Genomic DNA, 22,594 nt, shown 5'->3' with positions numbered 1-22,594 from the left:
ATATTGTTTGATAATAATAATAATAATAATAAGTGTGGTCATTATCTATTTAGTTTGATTAATATATATATATATATATATATTTAGGCTTTTATTTATTCTCTTACTTTTGCCATTGTTTATCTTATATATAATAGTTAGTGATTGATTTTTTGTATAATATAAAGTCATTAATTATTAAAATAAAATGTAAAAAACTCAGTTTGTAATGATTTAAAAATATTAAATATATTGGATCAAACTAAAAAATTTATAAAAATTAATCAATATTTATTTTAAAACCCAATAAATATGATCATGGAAAAAAAATGTGCGTATCGGTAAGTTTTTTTCAAATTGTGCGAAAAATAAAAAAATTCACGGTTCCGGTTACCGCAACCGTTACGCTACGGCCTTTACACCCCGCAACCGCAACCGCTTCACCGCCACCGTTACGGCAACCGCAACCGCTTTTCAGAACCTTGCCTACAGTAATTGAAAATTCATTTGTTTCTCCAGCAGACGATCTAAATAGTAGTCACCATCCCTTCATACATATCCCTAATCATATCAATGTAACCTTTCGTCGCCCCTTTCTTCTCTAACTCCTACCAAATTATATCCCAAGGCCCCTCCATATTTAGCACAACCACCCTTCCCTTTCTCTTCCTAACCACCTCCCTGCCCTTCCTCTACCACCACGATCCTTCTCTCCCTTGCCCTTTAACACCCTAAATAACGCCACGTCGTATAACTATATTCATATCCATCTTCGAATTCCCTAAGCCGAACTAGCTACCTCGTTGTACAAATGCTTAAAAGTAAAACATAAAATCTACATGGTTAGAAAGCCTTGAACATGTGAATTTTCTTGTTAACTACCAAGAGTTCAGGAATAGTTTTCTTTTGAACTTAGAAAACAAGTATGTACCACACCAGACGCATTCTGACGCGACACGAACAAACACTTAACCTAATTTAATTACCTTACATTGCATTAGAGACGAGGATACGATTTGCTAGGATGACAACTTAGAAGATTTATGCAACAGTTAGAGAACTTAAAAGGTGTATGTGTTAGGAATAGAGCACTTAGAAGTTAGAGCATGCCTTGATAAGCAACCTCAAGAGTAGGAATTCTTGAAGAACACTAGGAGTTGGGGGAATGAGTTCAACTTGAAATTTAGATGCCATGAGACATCCCAAACCTTAATCAAGGAGCTTAATGACCTAGTTCTAATGAGTAGAACTTTACCATACAATGTGCCAAACTTAATCAAGATTAGTGGTAATGAAGTATGATTAATTAGACTTAGGCATGATTAATTAAACTAATGAAGATTAGAGACTAACCTTGATTAATTAGAACTAAGCTTGATTAACTAAGCTAATGAGAAAGATTAGGGAAGGTAGTAGGTGAAGCACATAGGTAGGTGAAGTATAAACCTCAAAGTTACACCTCCTACTTGGAGGATAGAGATGAAACCAAGAGAGACAAGTGTCTCCTAAATTATAAAATGAAGAAAATAGTTAGAAGAGAGAAAAATCTGCTGGGAGAAGAGGAGAGAAAGAGGAAAAAAGGAAGAAGAAAGAAGAACAACCAAGAAAGAAGGCTCAAATCTTAGCTCAAAAGTCAACTAAAAATCATTCCAAGGAAAGATTTTCTCCCCTATTTCATGAAGATATCATCACACAAAAGGGAATCCATGTTAAGATTGAATAAGAATTGAATGAGAGAAGTGGAAGAAAAGATGAAAAAATGCTAGGTTAGGAAGAACTGCGTGAAAACCCATGCTTTTGAATGATGAAATCTAAAGTTTTTGTATAGAAATCTTAACTTTCGAGTTCCATATGATTTTTGAGGATTTTAGAGTTCATGCTTTTATGCCTTAGAGTGAGAAGCTTTGGTTTTGTGCAATTAGAAATTCGTAGCAGAAACAAGTGGGCAAGACTGCACAAAACTGCACGTGCAGAAAGAGGTTGCTGCACGTGCAGCCGCACATCACCCCAAAGGCTTTGCACATGCGGCTCAAACCCCGCACATGCATCCCAGTGCTCTGAAGGGCTTGCAGCAATCCGCACGTGCGGCACAGACTGGATAGCCCTATTTCACTTGTTTTTGATACCTTGACACACCGAGCCTCAATTCGGATGTTTAGAACTTGTAATGAACCTATAGGAGGCTTAGAAATGAACCTAAAAAGCTATATTTAAAGGAAAGATATTGAACTAGGAATTAAACACTTGAAATAGGCACAAGCAACTTAGTCTTGCATCGGCTTGAATTGTATCTCAATGAAAATTGCATTTTGTACTTATGTAGGTTGCATTTTTTGGAGATTACCCCATTCTTATGAGCCATTGGTGAGTAGTATTATTTGAAAGTTATGTTCGAACTTATATTTTGGAAATCAAACTACGTTATGCAATGCCAATTATTCTAATTCCTATACCCACCCTTACTTGAATTCTTTTAAGAAATTTAATTATGGGAAGGATATGGATTTATTTAATTTAACTAACCATATAGCCCTAGCTAGAGCTTGAATGGCAAAAAAAAATTCATGTAACTGACCCCACTAGATTGGGACACAGGGCTTAATTTGGTTTGGCTTGGTTTGGGAAGGAGCTTCCTCAAAATAGAAAGCTCCAAAGTAATAACTAATGCAAAGACCCAACATCCTTTCTTAGAGAAGGAAAACATTTGTCATGGCTTCAATTCAACAACACTTTCTTGTGCATAACCCACTAGCTAAAAAATTAAAAACTACACCGAGTTTATCCCCATTTGATAGAGGTCTGCGAGAGGAAGACTGGGTACAGACCTAATCTTTGGCATAATTTGCACAAAGTGGTTGTCGCCAGGTTCAGACCCATAACCTCAAGGTTAGTAGGCCAAGTTTTAACCATTGGACTTGTGAACATCATAAAAAAATAATAAATACCATGCAACGTTCAAGACACCAAAAAGTCAAGTGGCCCACCTTTATTAGTTTGAGCAAATTGAGACGAGCTATAGCATCCTGGTGGTCAAGCCTTGAAATGAGCAATGGTGTCAAGCCGTTGACAGCTAAAGTTGTATTTATCCGTGATGATTTTCTGCAGAAAAACAAATATAACGATTAAATTTGATAATTTTAGTTGGTAGAAAGAAACAATTTACAAGGCGTATAAGAGATGATGAGAAATGATAGGTTTCATAAATAAGTTACAGTTCTAATCTTTGAGAAGCATTGAAAGAGTTCCTACAATAGTCTTACAATGATACACAATTGATTGGTATGTGATAATACATTGTTCGGCACATCCCCTAAAGGCTTAAGTTTTTGAGACAACTGGTCATCTAACAACCTGGACCTAGATTTAAAGAACCACTTAAGATTGACTTTTTAATCCAGAATACATTTGTTTGCACGACAAATGGGTCAAGGGCAAACAAACCCATACACCTTGGATGTGCATCATGTACACCAATGCTTTATTGATCAACTTGGTAGAATCTAATGTAAGTCAGGATTAGAATATACGACCTTTATCAATACAAATAAAAAAGTAGAAATTAGTAACATAAGAGAAAAATGAGAATTGAAAATGACATACGTGATAATCTTCAAGAAGGGTTCCAATATGTGAACAAAATGCTGTTCTGGACAGCACTGGAAAAACTTGACCAATTTTTGAACTGCTTCTTTTTTCAGTAAAGCTTGTTCTACTTTCCGGTTGTCATTATCATGTGCCAAGCAAACAGCAATAGAATCCAATGCCGTCACGGACCAAAGCTCGTCTTCTAGTAGACTTAGGTACACATCCAGTCCACCATGAGCCCTTAACTGCTCTCTTGAATTACGTGATGCATGGGCCATATCGCATAGCAGTGGCAGCGCATATTGTTTCAAGGGTGAATCTGACATGATGAAATGCATCAAGTGTGGAATGATTCCATTCTCCGCTGCTTGTTCCTGTCTCCTCTTATTTATCTTGCAGAGGTTGAATAGCGCATTGAGGACCTTCATTAAACAAAAATCAGAGAGGAAGCACCCAAAAGTGAGTCAATAGCAACAGAAAACATATTTCTTATGCATCCACAAGAAAACATGTATTCCAACATATTTCAACTAGATCTAGTCTTGACTCAATGTAAAGGAAAACAGGTTTGTTTCATTGAATATGAACTAAAAGAATGAAAATGACTACTTCAACCAGTGAGAATAGGAAAACCATACAACAGCATAAATTTGTTTATACAGTAAAAGGTCCCAGTAAACCTATGATCTGTATACAATAGAACAAGTCAACTTGGACACTGGGTGTTGGCCATGTGAAGTTTCCGTGATCTATCACTACAAGTGTCTGTAGAACCGCCTTTAGAGTCAATTGATGTAACACTAAAAACTATATTGCAAGTTCTACACCAACAGGAATCAAATAAGAGTCAAGCATGCCCAGAAGTAAACGTTGTATGGTCAGTGCCCAACAAAGAAATGGCCATGAGAAAATTGTCCTTTACATTACAGAACAATTTCCTATATATTGTAGGACAAAATTGCCATGTAAGCATCCAAACGCACTGATACTCTAATATTTGCTTATCTGTTTCCCCTTCCAACAAGTGAATGAAATGCAATTATTCAGCAAATCAAAAACTTAAAAACAAGAAAATTATAGATAACAAGACTAGAGTGTCTAACTATAAAAGCAACTTGGAAAAGAGAGATGAAGGTGTCACATCCAAAGTCTTCAAAATTTCACAATTAGTGTTCCAAAGATCAATGAAAGCTTAACAATCCTCTTGTTATTTCTTCAACTTCAAAACTCGAGATATGCCATTGAAATATTTTTAGGATACTGTCAAGACAAACTTGGTCCCCACCCCATCTCATAGACAAACATATGTAAAAAACACCTTAAAGGAATGGAAAAGAAAAAAATAAGACAGCAAAATTCTCATGAATCAAGATGAGATTGAGTTGACAACCTAATAGAAAAGGTAAATGTTGCTTGTTGCTTGTTGCTTGTTGCATAACTATCACATATAATTGTGGACAAGCTAGGAAGCAATGATACAGATATGGACCTGATACACTACAGATATGGCAATACAACAAAAACCTAAAAAAGTAGGATACGGGTACGGCAGGGATACGGTTGCAAATATATGTATATGTATTTTATTTTTAATAACGTAGTATGTATAAAAATAAAACTAAAATTGACTGATCATTTATTTAATATCAAACATTGATTCTTAACATGGCAAAATCAAAAGCAAGCTAATATAAGAAATAAGAATCTTCAATATCAACTCCCGCTTGTTCCTCTTCATTAGAGAGAGGTATTTTGGTAAAAATGGAGAGAGAGAGAGAGAGAGGATTGACCAACAAAGGCCGATGGTGTTGCTTCATTTCTTCATTTCTTCCTACAAAGGCTAAGGTTCCTTTCTTTTCTCTTTGCCTGATCATTCATAAGTACTTCAAATAGTAGTATATGTTCCGTATTTTTTACTTGCATTAAAATTTATAAATTTATAGTTTGACTGTCATTAAAATCTTTCAAAAATCATGTTTTGGCCTCAACCGTATCCCGAACATATCCCTCTCGTATCAGAGACGCATCCAAAATTGAAAAAATAAAAAATAATTTTTGGATACTCTTCAGTCATATCCGATACATATCCAGCCGTATCAACTGCATATCTGTATCCGTAATCGAATCCATATCCGATACACGTACATGGCCTTTTTTGGAGCATCTGTGCTTCATAGTGGACAAGAGATGCAAAGTTAGGAAAGTGCACCTCATGATGTATTTGGGATATGAGAGGCCCTTCTTTGAGGTCAAGATTTGGAATCAAATATTTAATTGCATCTGCCCGCTGAAGATTCTCTAAACAATGTGGATCGGTTGATAGAAGATTAATACACTTCAACAACTACAGAATAATAAAGAGCACCACAATAAGAATGTAGCAAGAATTTTTTTTTTTTAAAAAAAAGAAAGAAAAGAAAATTAATGCCAGTAATTAAATTTTACATATACCTTCAGAAGAATAGGGGGTTCTATCCTATTGAACATCTGAAAAAGACGACTAAGCAAACTTTGGCTGCACATGTAGGATTTTACAGTGGTATCTGCACCAGAAAACTCAAGTAGAAGGTCTGCCACCTTTTCTAAATATTCCCTGGCAACATCAGCATTAAAGGTTGATACCATATGGGAAAGTAATCCGGATGATGTTGTACTCCCTGGTCTAGCATTTAAAACGCCAGACCCAGAAAGTACACCAGATGCCGTCTGAGATGCAAGTCCAGATGTAGAAGCTGCTCCCTCATTAGATGTCAAAGGGCCTACCTTCTTATTTACTGTTTTATGGGAAATTCTAGGCAAGTCAAGGTTTGCATTGTCCCTTCCGCGCCCAGAGACCTCTGTGCAAGCATGAACAAAACTTATATCCTTTAGCACAGAAATATTCAATGATTGCACAAACAAAAACAAATAAACCAACTGATGCAGAATGGTAGGAGAACAATAAGAAGAAAACAAGGAGAACAGAACAAGAGGGAGGAGAAAAGGGATACATAAACCCAATTCACTACAAATTCTTACAGTATTCAATCAATGCCAAAAACTCCAATAAAATTTATATATAAGCATAAGCATTATCCAATTGAAAAACAAAAAGGAACAAGAAACTGGCTAATAAAGAAAGAAAAAAATCATATTAAAACCATAATTGCTAATTATATTAAAATTCCTATATTCTTCAATTTATCTTCATCCAATGCCTTCACGATCCCCATCACACAGTGCAACTAAGGTCAAAACATAGAATAAGAGGTTCACCAAAAACCAGAAATAAAATAAAATGAGAAGTCATGCAAATCAAGCATGTGTCCTCTAAATTAAAGAAGTTAATACAAGATAATATCAATTATGATTTGGGGATCCAGCCAGGTAGATGATGTTCACCACTAGAAAGACAGTAGAGTATTAGGTAGATGAATAAATAATTTACCTGCAAACTCAGCCATCAAAAAATCTAGCCCATTTGCTTTCTTTTCATTAGATGCATGTAGAAGAGGCAGTATAGTTTCATGTCTTTCCAACCCAGAGAGGTGGCGAACATACTCAAGCTGACCAGAGAAATGTCGCGAAGGCGGTTCCTTATCCAACAAGCTTAGAAGAGGTCGAACGTTCTCTTGCTGAGTGGCTATTGTAGTAGGAAAGCCATTTGATGCACCTTCCGTCAATTTTGGAGCCCTGTCAGTGGATGTTCTATTAGCTGAATTAGCAACTCGCTGCTGTTTAAGTTCAATTTCTGCTCGAGAAGGTTCAATTTTCCACCGGTCTAAATTTTCTCGTTCTTTAGAACCTGTTCCTGAAGATTCCTTAATTGCAACATTAGCCACGTTGTCCAAAGATGTTGGATCTGATAATCTTGAAGCAACTGAAGCTTCCACTGCAGCATTGCTGGATTGAGGTCTATCAGTATCTAAGGGAAAAAATCGGGAATCTGGAGAATATGAAGCTGAAGAGCGTGAAGGTTCTTGTGTTCCTGTGGACAAGGGACGATCCGTTACTCCATGCTTAATATTGAGGAGATCAGGCTGATCAATTCCAGAAGGTGATGTTTCACCCTGAGCAAAAGCAGGATTGTTAGGATCCAATGGACCAGAACGTGGTCGTGGAGGCAAACCATCAACTGGAAACCCACTCCCACCAGATATGGAAGCCAATCGAGTTGCTTCATTCAAACTGTATAGAGTGTTGATAAGCCTTAGCAAAAACCCATATTTTGCAGCTATGCGACAAAAATCATTTCTTGGAGTTGACCGCTGAAGCTTAAAAACTTGCCACATGCCATCGATAGCTAGATGAACCATTTCCCTAGATATAAAAAGATTGAATCAATACATCCTGTAATGAAGAGCTCAAGTAAAAGAGAATTTGGTATGAGGAACAATGTAAACCACTGACGAATTTGCATGTCAAAAGTGTAGTGTCATGAACATGAAAGAAGATGAACAAGGAAGAAGAAGAGGGAAAAAAAAAGAAAAAAAAAGGCGTATGCAGAGCTAAACAGAAAATTTGCCTCGATTTCAGAAATGAAATTAAGTGATGAAAGGTATTCAACCATTCTTCTAACATTTCCAGCTCAAAGTCTTGCAGACTACACAATTTGTTCATATTTCTTATTTAATAGTGATTACATTCACATGAAATGCTGTAAATTTATAGATCTACTCTGAAACCCACAAATGTACATGCCTAGTTTATATGACCATGTCCCTTATTAAGTGGCAACCTAAATTACCGAGTAGGATCTTCATCACAAGTCAGTTCAGGGCTATGGAGCTTTACTTTCTGGATATAATGTCAGTTTTTCCACATTGTAGCACCACCAATACTTCAGTATGTCACTTTTGCCCGTTCATTAAGTTGTATATTTACTCATTGTATGAAGAAATACCATTTCATGTAACGTATCTTTGCTACATATGGTCAATTATTTTTCAAATGACTATTTAGTTGTTGATCAGCTACAGATGTAGTAGGACAATGAAGTCACATACAGGTTCAATCTCTAATCTATGTTAGGCCAACCTTCACCCTCCATACATTTGACAAGTTTCTACTCCCAGAATGACCTAAACAACAATAAGAAACTAATTTCATAACCCATATGTCAAAACACAACTGCTTCATTTGCAAGAACTACAAACCTGAATTTTGCATAATCAGCCTCTAGAAAACCCACCAGAACAGGTATCCCACGGCAAGCAATAAACATTTGCAATGTCAAAGGACTGTAACAAAAGAAGTCTGCAAAGTTAACTCACAATCCTAAATTCTGATGAAAGTTATTTACGAGAACTCAGCAGAAAAAAACCTATACCTGGACTGACAAAGCTGCTGCAAGAAGTAAGCTGCTTCCATACGAACTTCACGGGGATGATCAGGTCCCGCAAAACTCATCACAACAGGGATCTGTGCCGTAACTAAAAAATTAATACCAATTACAAGAACAAATACTCTAGTCCCAATGCTTTGAAAAGCGAAAAATTGAAAGGGGGAAAAAAAACAAGAAAGGGGAACAAAATGTGAAATTAAGGGACGAAAATATTAGCACAATCACATTAAAATGAATCCTATCTAGAAGAAATATGATAAATAGGACGTTGCTATATGTTCTTCCCAAAAAATAATGTTCTTTTGAAGGTTAAAGGAATTTTAAAAATATATATACATGCCATGGGAATCCCAACAGTCAATTTTTATCTAATAAACCTGCTTGTTACCATGCATGCAACTATGAATTTGAGCTGCAGTTATTGCATTATTCACCTTGACAATAGTTCAACATGAGAATATAAAAACCTGAATGTAGAGTACTTACGAGGCCAACAAGAGAAGCATTTTCCTGAAAATCAGTGTTATCTTTGATTATTTGATTTAGAACTTGAAGTACTGAACATGTACCCTGCAATTTGAGTAAATTTTGTTGTTGTAGTAGTTAGAAAAAAAGAACACAGTTTTTAACTTCCAACTTAAATAGTAATGTAAAAGAATACAATCCAGAAAGCCTTGTAAGAGAGCTGACATACGCGAGTTCGTGAAACCTCAAGTAATTCCAGTAATGGGAGCAAACCATACTGTGTAACAAAAACAATTTTCTGCTCAGGTCGCTGGTGGAAAAAAGCTATCAATTTCTGACAGGCAGACATTATCACATCTTCTGATTCTTCTGGTCGCAATGACCCAACCAATTTGCTAAACTCAACAGCCTACAATACATACATACAAAAACATAATGAGTTTACCAATCAGGGCCAAAATAAACAAGAAAATTGGTTTTAAATAACTATTGGAATACTCGTTAGATATGCTTATAAACTTCAGACATATTAATAGAGGATAGATACGATACAAAATTTAAGAGTTGGGATAACAACTTCTTGAAACGAAGCGATATACCATGAAACTTAAGACAAGGAAAAGTGCTTTTGCATCCCAAGCACCATCAAAATGTTGGCATGGTTCAAGTTTCCAATAATGTTGGGTCGAATTCCAGCAAGTTGCATCATATTCCAGTGACATTTTGGTTTGACGTCCCAAGAAGGCTTTTGGACTTTTATGCACATTTATTCTTGTTCATGTACTTAGGTGTTCACATTCACTGTATTTTGTCATTTCATCTACACTTGTTAAGTGTATACAAAGCAGTGTTTCTAATGAGTGTGTGAAAATGGAGTGAACAAGTGGTGTGAGAAGTGCAAGTGCAAAGCCAAATTGAATCTGAAGAAGCAATTATATAGGCTAAAGATGGAAGATGGCGGGAAACCAAGGAACACCAGAATGTATTCAACGGTTACTTGGATCAACCGCAGAAAGTTGGTCTTAAAATTGAGGAAGAAGATAAGGCCCGTTTACTTCTTAGCTTGCTTCCTGATTCATACAATACCTTAGTAACCACTTTGCTGTATGGTAAGCACACCATGAATTTGGAGCAAGTGCAGGATTCTACTTTGGTGGTGGCGCAATTGATGCGTAGAATTCTCACCAAGGTGGAGATTGTTGGGATGGTTCAAGTTCCCAATAATGTTAGGTTTGTATTCCAACTAGTTGCTTCATGTTCCAATGAGATTTTGGTTTGAAGTGCCAAAAAGGCTTTTGGGAGACTTGTGCACATTTATTATTGTTCATGTACCTAGTGTTCACATTCATTGTATTTTGTCATCTCATCTACCCCCGTTATGTGTATATAGAGGGGTGTTTCTAATAAATGTGGGTAAACTGAAAAAGAAGTGAACATGCGAAAAGTGAGTGTAAACGCAAAAGCTTGGGTGTTGGGTGGGAGAGTGTGTTCTTCGAATGTGAGAGTGAGAGTGTACAAGTGGTACGGGTTTGGGTGTTCAAACTCTAGTTTATTCTAGTACTATTTTATTCTCATAGTGAAGATAGTTCCTCTCGTAGATATAGGCAGGATTTTGCAAAACACATAAATCTTGTGTGTTCAATCATCTTGATTACATATTTGTTTCTTTCCATTGTTAGAAGATGTGTGGTGTGTTGTTTTTGAACCTCAGTTGTTTTTCTGCTGCACCCTAACACAAAATACACAGCCCAAATATTGTAAGAAATCAGAAGCAAAAGTGCTTTCTATATCCCAAGCACTATCAAGAGTCAAGTAACATCCTGTCTGTGGAAAACCACAACAGAACCTAATTCACAGATCCTTAGTGTCAGATATTAGAACCAATAAATGATTTTGGACCATTAGATATGAAAACCTTGTGTAGTTTTTGAAAACTTTCATCCTAATGATGAGCTCGCATGGTATAAATTACATATTCAACCATCCTAGGAATTTTCCCAACCTTTCACATCCTTTTGCATATCAATAGTACAAGCATTTATCATTAGCTTCCAACAATTACAAAAAGTGGGGTCATTACAACTTGAATTTTCCCATAACGGAAAAATTGAATGTTCCTACCTACCTAGAATAGAGGGAAGGCCTGAGACGATGCATTACATACATTACTTCACTTTTTGATTATACGCCAGACACAAACGCCCATAAGCAACAGTCATAACTGATTGACATCGCCTAAAGGCATCAATCATTGACAAAAGGTCTTTGCAACTCATAGTATGTTTTCATTTCCGATAGCTGCTAGCAGGTAGCCAGCGGTACTCGTCTGAAGGTCAAATAAATATTGATATCAGCTAGGTTCACTGTCTGTTGCTATGAACTTCCAAAAGCTATTGCATAAGGCCTACTAGAATTTCTAGTGTCTTGTGGAAATGTGGTGCCATGAAACAATAAAAATCCTCTTTATTCAAGACCTAGAATTTGAAATCCACCTATCATAGAGCAGATTGGTGGGAAACCAAGGAATTTGGCACATACAAAATAGCACAAAATCCTCATAGACGATTGTCGAATCCACAGTGTGGGGCAGGTTGGCTGTTGGTAGAAGAGGTAAAATTTGAGAAGGGCCTTGGGGTATTGCTGCTTACATCTTGGCCTCTCAAGGCCTTGCTTTAGGGCGAGCCTCAGGCCCTCAATCACCCTTTTGTTATTGCCCACAAGACTCTTAAGGCTCAACTAAGGTGAAAATTGGTGCCTCTGACAACTGGACTATCTTAAGGCTCGACTAAGGTGAAAGGCCCTCAATTACCCTCAATCACCCTTTTGTTATTGCCCGCAAGACTCTTAAGGCTCAACTGAGGTGAAAATTGGAGCCTCCAACAACTGGACTATCTTAAGGCTCAACTAAGGTGAAAAATTGCTGCCTCCAACAACTGGACTACCTAGACAATCATGTTAAATTTGAAATAAAGTAATACACACACCCTACTGCACACTACAGAATTTTATTATATTTCTTGTAACACCCAAGACATTCTTATAAGACATGGGCAAACATTTTTTCAAGTTTGATTTCTTTGCATTGCATTGTCCTAGACTGAACTTAGAAATGCTAATAGTTTTGAAAGCCTTCAAGATGTGGACTTTCTTGTTATGTGTTGGGAGTTGGGGGATAAAAAGAATAGTCTTTTTTATAGCACAAAATGCAGGTATGTATTTTTCAAAATCCTAATCAAGGTGCTTAATGCTTTTGAACTAACGTGCTAAATGATTTCATGAATGATATAATATCGTAATCAGAATTAGTGATAATTAAGTGGGATTAATTATATTCATTAAGATTAGTTGGACTAATTGGGATTTAAAGGCTTAACCCTGATTAATTAGGACTAAACTTGATTAATTAAGTTAGTTGGAGGATTAGTGAAAGGATGAAGCAAGCACACACCACACTAGGTGGCTTGACACCTCATACTTGGGAGGATGACTATGGATAGGTGGGGAGACAAGAGATTCTCTATTTTTATAAAAGGAAAAAAATAAGTTCTAGGAGAGGGAGATTTCTGCTGGAGCAAAAATAGCGACGAGAGGAGAGAAAGAAAGATGCAAAAGAAGAAAAGAAGGAAAGAGAAAAAGAAGAAGAAAGGAAGAGGAAACCTCAAGTCCTTGACCTATAATTGTTCCTAGATGAATCTAAGGGAAGACTTCTAACTTATTTCATGGTACAACTCTTATAATTAACAAAACTCATACTGAAAATAGATTTGAAGAAGAAGAAAGAAAGAATTGAAAGGGGAAGACTTGATTTGGTAGGAATTCATGCTGTTAACATGAGAAAACGTGAACAGTCTTCACTAATTTGACCATACCTCTCGCCACGGTTGGAATTTTGATGTGAGATCACCACCATTAAAAATTAGACTTCTGGGGCTTCAATTTTGACGTAAATTTTGCTTGGTTTCAAGACCGGATGAGGAAGATAAGCCCGTTTAAAGTTTTCCTAGAGTAGATGATGTAGGATATCATGTGCATAACATGTGATAGTTAGTGGAGGGAAATTGTAGTCTATATCTAGAAGAGAAGAGACATAACCACTTTGTAACCAATTTTTAGATATTGAACATTGATTGATTGAAAAATTCTCTCTCTAGAACCTAGTGTTCTCTCTCTTGTTCTTGAATGGACTTATCATTTGGTATCAGAGCCAAGATTTTGATCCTACCATGGAATTCACATATCTAATTTGGCCCTTTGTTGTTGTTGCTTGAAAGTTAGCTTGGCAGATTCACGTACCTAATTTTGTTGACTGAATCTTTGTCTCGGTTCATCACTGAAAGTCTGTCTCAAGAACCCTAGTGGTTCAACTTGATATCCAAACAATTGATTTCGCAAGTTGGGCTTGGGTCTTCCTTGCGACTTGATTTGAGTTGTCGGCTTGGGATTTGATCCACTACTAAAGTGCGACTTCGTGATTTGAGTCTGCCTTTGATTGCAACAGTCTGGGTCTTGATTTTGAAACGATCTACTTCGCTAATGTCCTGATTTGACCAATCGAAATCAAAACTAGGGTTGTTCTCTTGAGTCGAAATCTTACCTGGGTTGTTCTCTAAGATCATCAAGAGTGTGGTGCTAAGTTCACAGGGGACTTCTAATCATCGCGACTCCAGTTGTTCTCTGAGTGATTCTTGCTCGACTTTGATTCTAGTGTCACACAGGTAATTCGATCATCCCTTTCCACTCTTGGACTATTTTGAATCCATTATAGAGAACTGCTTTAGAATCAATTCTTGACTTCAGATTCCTGTGTATCATTTTGAATTCTTCTTGTTAAATTAATTCTTGAACTCTATTTTGGTTTTGGTCTATATTTGGAATTTGTAATTTGATTGTTTTGAATATACATTGTGATTCTTGAACATTGTTTGGGCTGTGACTACTGTGACTTTGAACATTTGGGAATTTCAATGGCAAATCAGGGTCCAGGTCATAGGGGTGGTCATGGTAGGGGCCCGAATTTGGGTGATGATACTGAGGGTAATGGGGTTCCATATCTGAGAGATGAAATAGCTGAGATGAGACGGCAAATTGTCATTCTAACTAAGACGGTACAACGTCTCCTTCCTCCTCCTACCGATGGTAATGATGGTTCCAACGATATTGACAGCGGTACTCGTCGTTCTTTTGATAATCTCTTTTGGGCTCCGCAAAGGCATGGAGCAAATGTGGGTAGGATGGAACACAAATGGAAGAACAATATCAAGATTGAGTTCCCAACTTTCATGGAAGCCTTAAGCCCGATGAATTCATTGATTGGCTCAAGACCATCGAGCAGATCTTTAATTATGGTGAGGTTTCCAACGAAAAGAAGGTTAAACTTGTTGCCATTCGATTAAAAGGAAAAGCTTCCGCATGGTGGGAACAACTTTAACTTAATTGTCATCGATGTAGCAAGGAGAAAATCCATGATTGAGAGAAAATGAAGAAGAAGTTGAAGGTCATTTCTTACCATTCAACTATCTCCAAAGTGTCTACCAAGCACTTCATGTTCTCAAGCAAGTTGGAGGTGTGGGCGAGTACACGGAATCTTTCTATCAACTCAATTCTAGGGTTGATTTAAATGAGTGAAGAACAATGGGTGGCTCATTATGCGAGTGGCTTGAAACCTTCAATCCAAGTTGTTCTTGCCTTGCATACATTGTGTAATGTTTCTAAAGCCTATAATCGAGCTTTAGCTGTGAAAAGCAACAAAGTTGCCATGCTTCCCAAATGGGACACACTCCCAAGAAGAGTTTCGAGATGGTTTTAGGCCGGGTGCTTCTTCTAGCTTTGCCAAAGCTAGTCTTCCTTACAAGTTCATGGACAAGGGTGCTTCTTTCTCTCAAGCTCCTCGTCCTAATGGTGCTTCCAAAAACCGAAATCCACCACAAGGTGTAAGTTTCAAGTGTTTCAAGTGTGGAGAACCAAGCCACAGATCTTCTGATTGCCACAAAAATATGGGTGCTAATCGGAACAAGACACTTTTTATTGAAGAAGTTGAGGAACATGGTGACTGTGAGAGTGCTCCAATTTATAACACTTCGAACAATATTGAAATTGACAGAGATAGTAATGAAGAAGAGGATCTTCCTCTTATGTTAAAGAAGACGCTTCTATCACCAAAGCTAGAGAGCCAAGAAGATTGATTGTGCACCAATATTTTCTTTACCACTTGCAACATTGGTGGACGTGTTTGTAACATGATTATTGATAGTGGAAGTTCTGAGAACGTGGTTTCTTAAGAGGTGGTGGCTAAACTCAATCTTCCGGTGTAGGACCATCCTCATCCTTATTGTTTTGGCAAGTGGGTAAAAAGCCACTTTTTGGTTTTTAACCTATTTTGGTTCACATCACCTCTATACCTCTATACCTTTTTACACGTTTTTTTCAAAAAAAGCTAAAAAAAAGCCAAAAAGTCAGCTTTTAAGGCAATAAGATCAAGGTAACCAAATAGTGTTTCATTTCTTTCTCTATCCGGAAAAAATATTTCGATAAGGTATGGTGTGATGTAGTGCCTATGGATGCTTGTCACATTCTACTTGGACAACCTTGGCAATTTAACCGTCAATCTTTGCATGATGGCAAACAAAACACTTGCACCATTATCAAGGATGATAGCCATTTTACATTGCTTCCAATGAAGGAGAAGGTTGCTTCTAAGCCATCTTCTAGTTCTACCACCTTGCTTGCTTCCAAGGAGTTGTTAAACTCGAGATTTTGGGGTTATATTGGTTTTGGTTCCGGTTGTGCACACGAATGCTACTAAGGATGTTTACCTTATGGTGTTCAAATGGATGTTTTTTGCAGAAAATGTACTTATATAAGTATATTTTAAATATTAAACTGTCACATTATTTATATTGTACGCCACGGTGCATTCATGATTATAGATATCTATATGTTGTTATTGTTTAGAATCATGTTGGAATCTCTATTGGACTTTATATTCATCTCACGTTGCTAATCATTTTTAGGTGCAAGTTAAGAGATCATTCAAGATCGGTGATCTTCCTTAATTATTGGTCACGGGACCTATACTTGTTGGCAAAACGCCACTATTGTGAAAAGGTTAAACCCTTACTTTTAATGTAAAGATATAAGCCTCCGGGCATTTCGTTTAAATGTAATTCTGTTGCATTCCATATATATATATACGATGATGTAATGTATGTATGATTCCGCATGTTCTTAATGGAAATGAATTTATATTAATGGATATGGTAATGTTATTCAAGTAATAAAAAGTGGGGTGTGACAATCTCCAACTGCATTTGTTGGACACATCACACATACCATTCCCTAAACAAAGGTGTGAAGCGTCCAGCAGGTGTACTCCATACATTTACATTTAGAGTCCCTGTAACATATAATTTTATCTAAATATTAAATTGTAATATGCGCAAATAAAATATATTAAGAGTTATGCTAGGAACTCCAAATAATCTATCAAATTTTCTGCCAAACCTCTCACATGGGTGTGGGACCCACACATGTGGGTTTGTGTGGGTCCAACACCCATGTGAGAGGTTTGGTAGAATATTTGGCAAATTATTTGGGGTCCATAGCATTTTCCATATATTAATAATGGAAAGAACAAAATACATTTGACTTCAAAAATAGATGAGGGTTACCATGTACAATGCGCATAGAGGGAAACTAAATTATTGGAATAAGGGTGAGTGGGAAAGAGGCATAATTTAATTATTTAAATTGTCATCTAACCCATTATAACCTTTTCTTTACAAAAAATGGCAGGATAGCACATAGAATATCACAAGATTTGTCGAAAAACTGTACTAAAAACAACGACCACGACGATTACTGAACAAAAAATTCAGGTTGAGAAGTAATTACTGGAATTATTAGGGTATACTAATGGACAACAAAGAATTTTGTAAAAATAATATAAAATATATATATATAAGCCATCCACGTTAGTGCCATGTGGCAGAGGTCTTCAATGGCGCTTGATTACATACACACACAAGATAAGTTAAAGCTAATTCTAAGAATCTCCCTTCTACCCTACGAGACACTTGTCACCACTTAAGTGGATGTGCGAGTAACCAAAAAATGAAAAAGTACTTTATGGTGTCCATAATAAAGCAAGACAATTAAAATTAAATAAATCTTAATAATCTAAACTAATATCATTCTCCCTAATAGAAAGATTACAAATATATAATTTTTTAAATTTCAATAATAAAATAAATAAAAAAAGGCTCTCATTTAGACATACTCAAGGAGGGAAACATATTGGTAAATATGACAATTATTCCCAGTCTCATAGCCAAAGGATGCACTCAAATTACCCCTCGAAACAATTATTCAAAAAAATGTAAACTACAAACACAAGAAGAAAATGAAATGCTTAATAAATACCTGTACAGGAAAAAGGTTCTCCGCAGGCAATTTATCATCGAAACCCTGATGAAAACAAAAAATGGAAGGGCCAAAAAAAGAAGTCAGGCATAAATATCGAAAAAATGAACCATTATCGAAAACATCAACCATGTCAACCACTACATCACACATACCAAACCATGGATGTCAATTGCGTCCTCCTTTAGAACACCCATCATTAGCCGTAAAAGGTCTCCGCCATTTGTCTTCCCTGTATCGCTCTCCAACTGTTTTTGAGCTATTGTAGCCCTTAACTTTGTTGCCAAATCATTTTTTCCATCATCAGTTACAATTGCATTGTCTTGATTCACATGAGACGAAGAGGCAGATGTTGAAGCTTCAGCTGCCCTATCCTCCATACTTTTCTCTAATGGATGGAATAAATCATCCAAGGAAGCATCTCCAGGGGTGTCACTAAATCTACTCAATTCATTTCCCCCCAAAGTGACCGGTACTTTGGCAGCCTTCAAGAGAAGTTGTTCAATAAATCCATCAGACATGGGAAAACATATTGAACTTAATTACTTGAAGCACATTCTAGATTATATAGAACCTAAACGCAAAAGCCTTTAAAAAATTACAAATAAGTACAAAACGAGCATAAACAACAAACTATAATATGGAGAGAAATAAATTGCAAGCTATGGAAAATTGAGCCCACTTTTCAGAAAATTAAGTTTTTTGTTTTTAGTATTTTCTTTTTGTTTTTAGTTGAAAATTTTAATATTTTAAGAAATTTTTTTATTTTTTAGATACACTTAACCTAAATACACTTAAAAAAGTATAATATTTATGATTTTTTTTTTAAATTCATCAAATACAAAAAAAAAAAAAAAAAAATACAAAAATTCAGTATATTTTTGTATTCTTGTGTATTTATTGAATTTTTTAAATATTTTTTCATAAATATTTTACTTTTTAGGTGCATCTAAGTTAGATGCATCTAGAAAGTGAAAAATTTTACTTAAAATATTAAAAGAAATCACTAAAAACAAAAACAAAAAAACTCAAATTTCAGAAAATCAATCAAAAAATCAATAAGATGACTATTTTCCACCAAAAAGTCAAAAGAGGATATAACCACATTGAGCGGAGAGTGTAAACATATCATCTGGAAAAAGTAAGCACTTAGTACCACTACATTCTTAAGGTGCATGTAAGATGGACAGAACAAGTTCTGGTAATAATTATACTTCAGCAGAATAATTTTTTATGAGCTAGAATGAAGAAATGGATGGGATCAACAAGTTACAAAACCAATGTGATTAGTTGTAACCACAAATTTCAATTCATTGATGTTTATAGCAGGAGAAAGTCAATAGGCACACAATCATGTTTTGTTTCAATTGGACCAGGACTACTTGATACAGAGGCCTCATTCCAGTTTACAGCAAGAGACAAGAGGGAAAAATAAGATAAAGAAGAAACAAAGAAATAGAAGTACATAGTAAAAACATTAACAACCACCCAAGAGAGGCCACAAAGATAGATAAAATAACAGAGTCTAAATAGTCATAAGTGCTACTGTGATTAGGACTGCAAATAAACTAAGCCGGGCTAAGTATTTGTCAACTTGAGCTTGGTTGGGCTAAAGAAAATTTAAAAAATAAAAACTGGAGTGAGAAACGTAGCAGAGAAGTGAATATGGAGACAGATAACGTTCATCAGAGCTTAGAAAACCTGATATGAGTTCAGGTCAGCTCTTTTCAAAAGGCCGGTTGATTTCTGTTATGGAGGGTGGTTTTGTACTTACCCACTTACTTGCTTGTAAGTATAAATACATGAATAGAGAGGAAAAGCTTAATTCTTAGCACCTTCATCTTGAGGGCTGCATGGTTGGCATATGGTGTACCTTGTGCCCATGTCAACCAGACCATGGCATGAGGGAGGCATGCCTAGACAGCACGGTGATACATGGCAGTGGCAATGCCACAGAACCCAAAGACAAGTGATGCTCCGTGTGGGCAAATGCAGGGCTGGACTCGGTCCGTATGCTACTGGCAGTGTGGGCTTGTGGGTTAACACAATCAGTGAATTGACAGCATTTCAAATCCTTTGGCAGTTGGGGATGTCAACTACCATGCCATGTGGCATGTTTTCCATGTTTTATGCCTCTTTCCTCCAAATCATTTTCACTCTTGTTTTCTTCTCTCTCTTTTTACTTTTAAATTTCTACGTATAATTTTGACTATTTCATTGGTTAGAGGTTTTAAAACTTCACAAATACGAGACTGAAAGTGACTGAGGTAATGTTTCATGAAAGGAAGTGCCAGCCTTTTTCTCAGGGTTAACAACTGTGTGTAATAAACAAAAGATGCATTATAAGGAACAAGAGGCATGCAGACAGTATTCTTTTCCTTTAGTATATTGTTCTAATAAAAATGCAGCATTAACTCATGAAAATCCAAAATTAAAGCTACTAGGACATGAAAATTGAAGAATTGAATACAAATTATCAGAAACTCATGAATATCCAAAACTATAACTACTAAGACATGAAAATTGAAGAATTGAATACGAATTATCAGGAGCTCCATGTTCATGTACCCAACGAAGCCGAGCTAGGCATAGCTATAAAACGACATTCAAAATAAGGTTCATTCACATTCCGTGAACTTAATTACAAAGCTTCAACGAACCAAAAACCAACCAAAGCCAAGTTCATGCACAACTTTGGTTCATTTGCAACCCTGGTAACAGCCATTTACAATAATAAGAGACTCCTTGGGCAACAAATTTCCAATGAAATCCAAAATACAAATGTGGAATATAACAATCTCGAGATACTAATCAATAATCATCTTCATCAACGAACCAATCTTCAGCATTTCCCATGTTGTTTATCCTCACCATCTTACTGCCCTCATATATTAGCCCCATTCTCATTTACACTTCTCTGAATTGACATGAGATCTGTTAGAATTTACCATCACCTACCACCAATTTACCATCACCTACCACCACCTACTCCTCACCTACTCCTCACCTACTACACTCACCCTCTCCTATATAATGAGCCACTCACCATTTGTAATATATGTATCAACAATATATCAATCAATAATACATAAATTGTTACATGGTATCAGAGCAAGGTTAAGACTCCAGTAATTTTGCTTCACCGGCGGGCGGCAACCTCGCCTTGGCCGCCCGCCGGACCTCAATCTATTCCGCTTATTTTCTACCCATACCTTTCCATCCCTGCCTAAAACCTCTTTCTCTAAAATCTGGATCTCACAATCACCAGATGCCATGTTCACGCCACCGATAAGCCCATCGTAGTTCGGTCAGTGTGGTCTGTCAATTTCGAGTCAGAGTTCGAACTAATCCGACTCATCATCGATCTCTACCCTTTCGTCTCCATGGACACAGAATTCCCAGGTGTGGTGGTTCGTCCCAAGAGCGGAATGAATTTCTTCCGCAATCGCAATCCCACCGCGCATTACGCGACCCTGAAAGCCAACGTTGATCTCTTGAATCTCATTCAGATTGGCCTCACTCTCTCCGATTCAGACGGTAATCTCCCCGATCTCGGCACCAACAATTGCTACATCTGGGAATTCAACTTCATGTTGTTGACTGATATACTTTCCTCCGCACTGATCTCCCTCTCTCTCTCAGGTTTTTGAGCTGCTGAGGGATAGTGCATAATGGGTGTGTTGTGTTGTGTTGTTCTCCTATATCTGTTTTTTTATTCTACTATAATAGTCTAATAAACTATTACACATTACACCAACCCCTGCGTCTCTCTCTCATCTTTCCATCACACCCAACTTTTTCTTTTTATTTATTTATTTATTGTTTTGCTTCAACCCAGACACCAACTTTTGTCCCCCTCTTTTCATTTCTTTTTATTTTTATATTATTCACCCACCTCTGTTTTTTCCACTCTTTATCAAGTGACCTGAATTTACTGTTAATATACCAGCTCTTGGCAACTTCAATATCAATTCCACCTTTTTCAAGAAGTTTGACTACAGCAGTGCAGTGGGTTAGGTTAATTGGGTCTGTCCCTGGATATCCTAAGGCTCCTAATTTGAAAAAGTGGGGACATATGACGTTGCGTACCATTATCATCATCATCATGTTCCCCACTCTCTCTCTCTTTTTTCTTTTAGCAGTTTGAAAACACATGGGCATGTCCTTCCTTTTTTTTTTTCACCATCTCCCTTTTTTTCTACACAATATTTTTGTACCACCGCCCACTCCATGATACCAATATTATTATTATTATTATTATTATTATTATTATTATTTTTCAAAAAAATAAATAAATAAATAAATAAATAAAAAATTCATTCCAGTTGATTTTTCTGCATTTCCACACCTACCATTCGAGTTTTCCAAACACACTTGCTTTATTCATTTCAGGGATCAACCCCGATCACAATTTTACACCAAAAAAAAAAAAAAAAAAAAAAAAACAACCCACAACAACCACATCAACAGGCGGGATTTTTTCTTCTCTACTCTGCTGCCGGTCTCTTCTTCTTGCCTCCGTCCTGGGCGGCCCTTGACGGTGTTGCCTCCGTGTTTCCCACTCCACCGAGCACGTTCACTCCACCCTGCTCCTCCACTACAGCATATGGTGGACCTCCAAAACGGAACATCACGGTGGCCTTCCGCTTCAACTCCTTGTTTTCTGCCTTTAGCACACTTATCTCTGCTCGCGCATCCTTATACATGCGTTGGAGCAGAGCCAGCTGGGAGTTTAACTGTTGCACCTCATTTGTCCTGCTCTGCAGCCGGTGCGACAAGTTTGTGACCGCAGTCATGGTTTCCACACATGACTTCAGAGTATAC

General features: G+C 36.7%; 1 protein-coding gene across 6 annotated transcripts in view; it reads right to left on the bottom strand.

Moving 5' to 3' along the window:
• The window catches only part of LOC114307896 (MAP3K epsilon protein kinase 1), a 72,764-nt gene that overhangs the window by 4,527 nt on the left and 45,643 nt on the right, over window positions 1–22,594 (bottom strand). For all 6 annotated transcript variants that reach the window (XM_028253340.2, XM_028253348.2, XM_028253359.2 and 3 more), the window contains 11 exons: window positions 17,926–18,255; window positions 17,771–17,815; window positions 9,582–9,761; window positions 9,374–9,457; window positions 8,873–8,964; window positions 8,700–8,783; window positions 6,992–7,863; window positions 6,016–6,401; window positions 5,774–5,908; window positions 3,580–3,986; window positions 2,964–3,078 (listed from right to left, as the gene is read on the bottom strand). In XM_028253340.2, the coding sequence (XP_028109141.1) occupies window positions 2,964–3,078; window positions 3,580–3,986; window positions 5,774–5,908; window positions 6,016–6,401; window positions 6,992–7,863; window positions 8,700–8,783; window positions 8,873–8,964; window positions 9,374–9,457; window positions 9,582–9,761; window positions 17,771–17,815; window positions 17,926–18,255 (2,730 nt within the window). The remainder of the gene's footprint in view (window positions 1–2,963; window positions 3,079–3,579; window positions 3,987–5,773; window positions 5,909–6,015; window positions 6,402–6,991; window positions 7,864–8,699; window positions 8,784–8,872; window positions 8,965–9,373; window positions 9,458–9,581; window positions 9,762–17,770; window positions 17,816–17,925; window positions 18,256–22,594) is intronic.

Source organism: Camellia sinensis, chromosome 5, assembly GCF_055761805.1.
Source record: "Camellia sinensis isolate YWXY chromosome 5, ASM5576180v1, whole genome shotgun sequence".
Taxonomy (NCBI): domain Eukaryota; kingdom Viridiplantae; phylum Streptophyta; class Magnoliopsida; order Ericales; family Theaceae; genus Camellia; species Camellia sinensis.
This window is presented reverse-complemented; position numbering and strand designations above follow the sequence as displayed.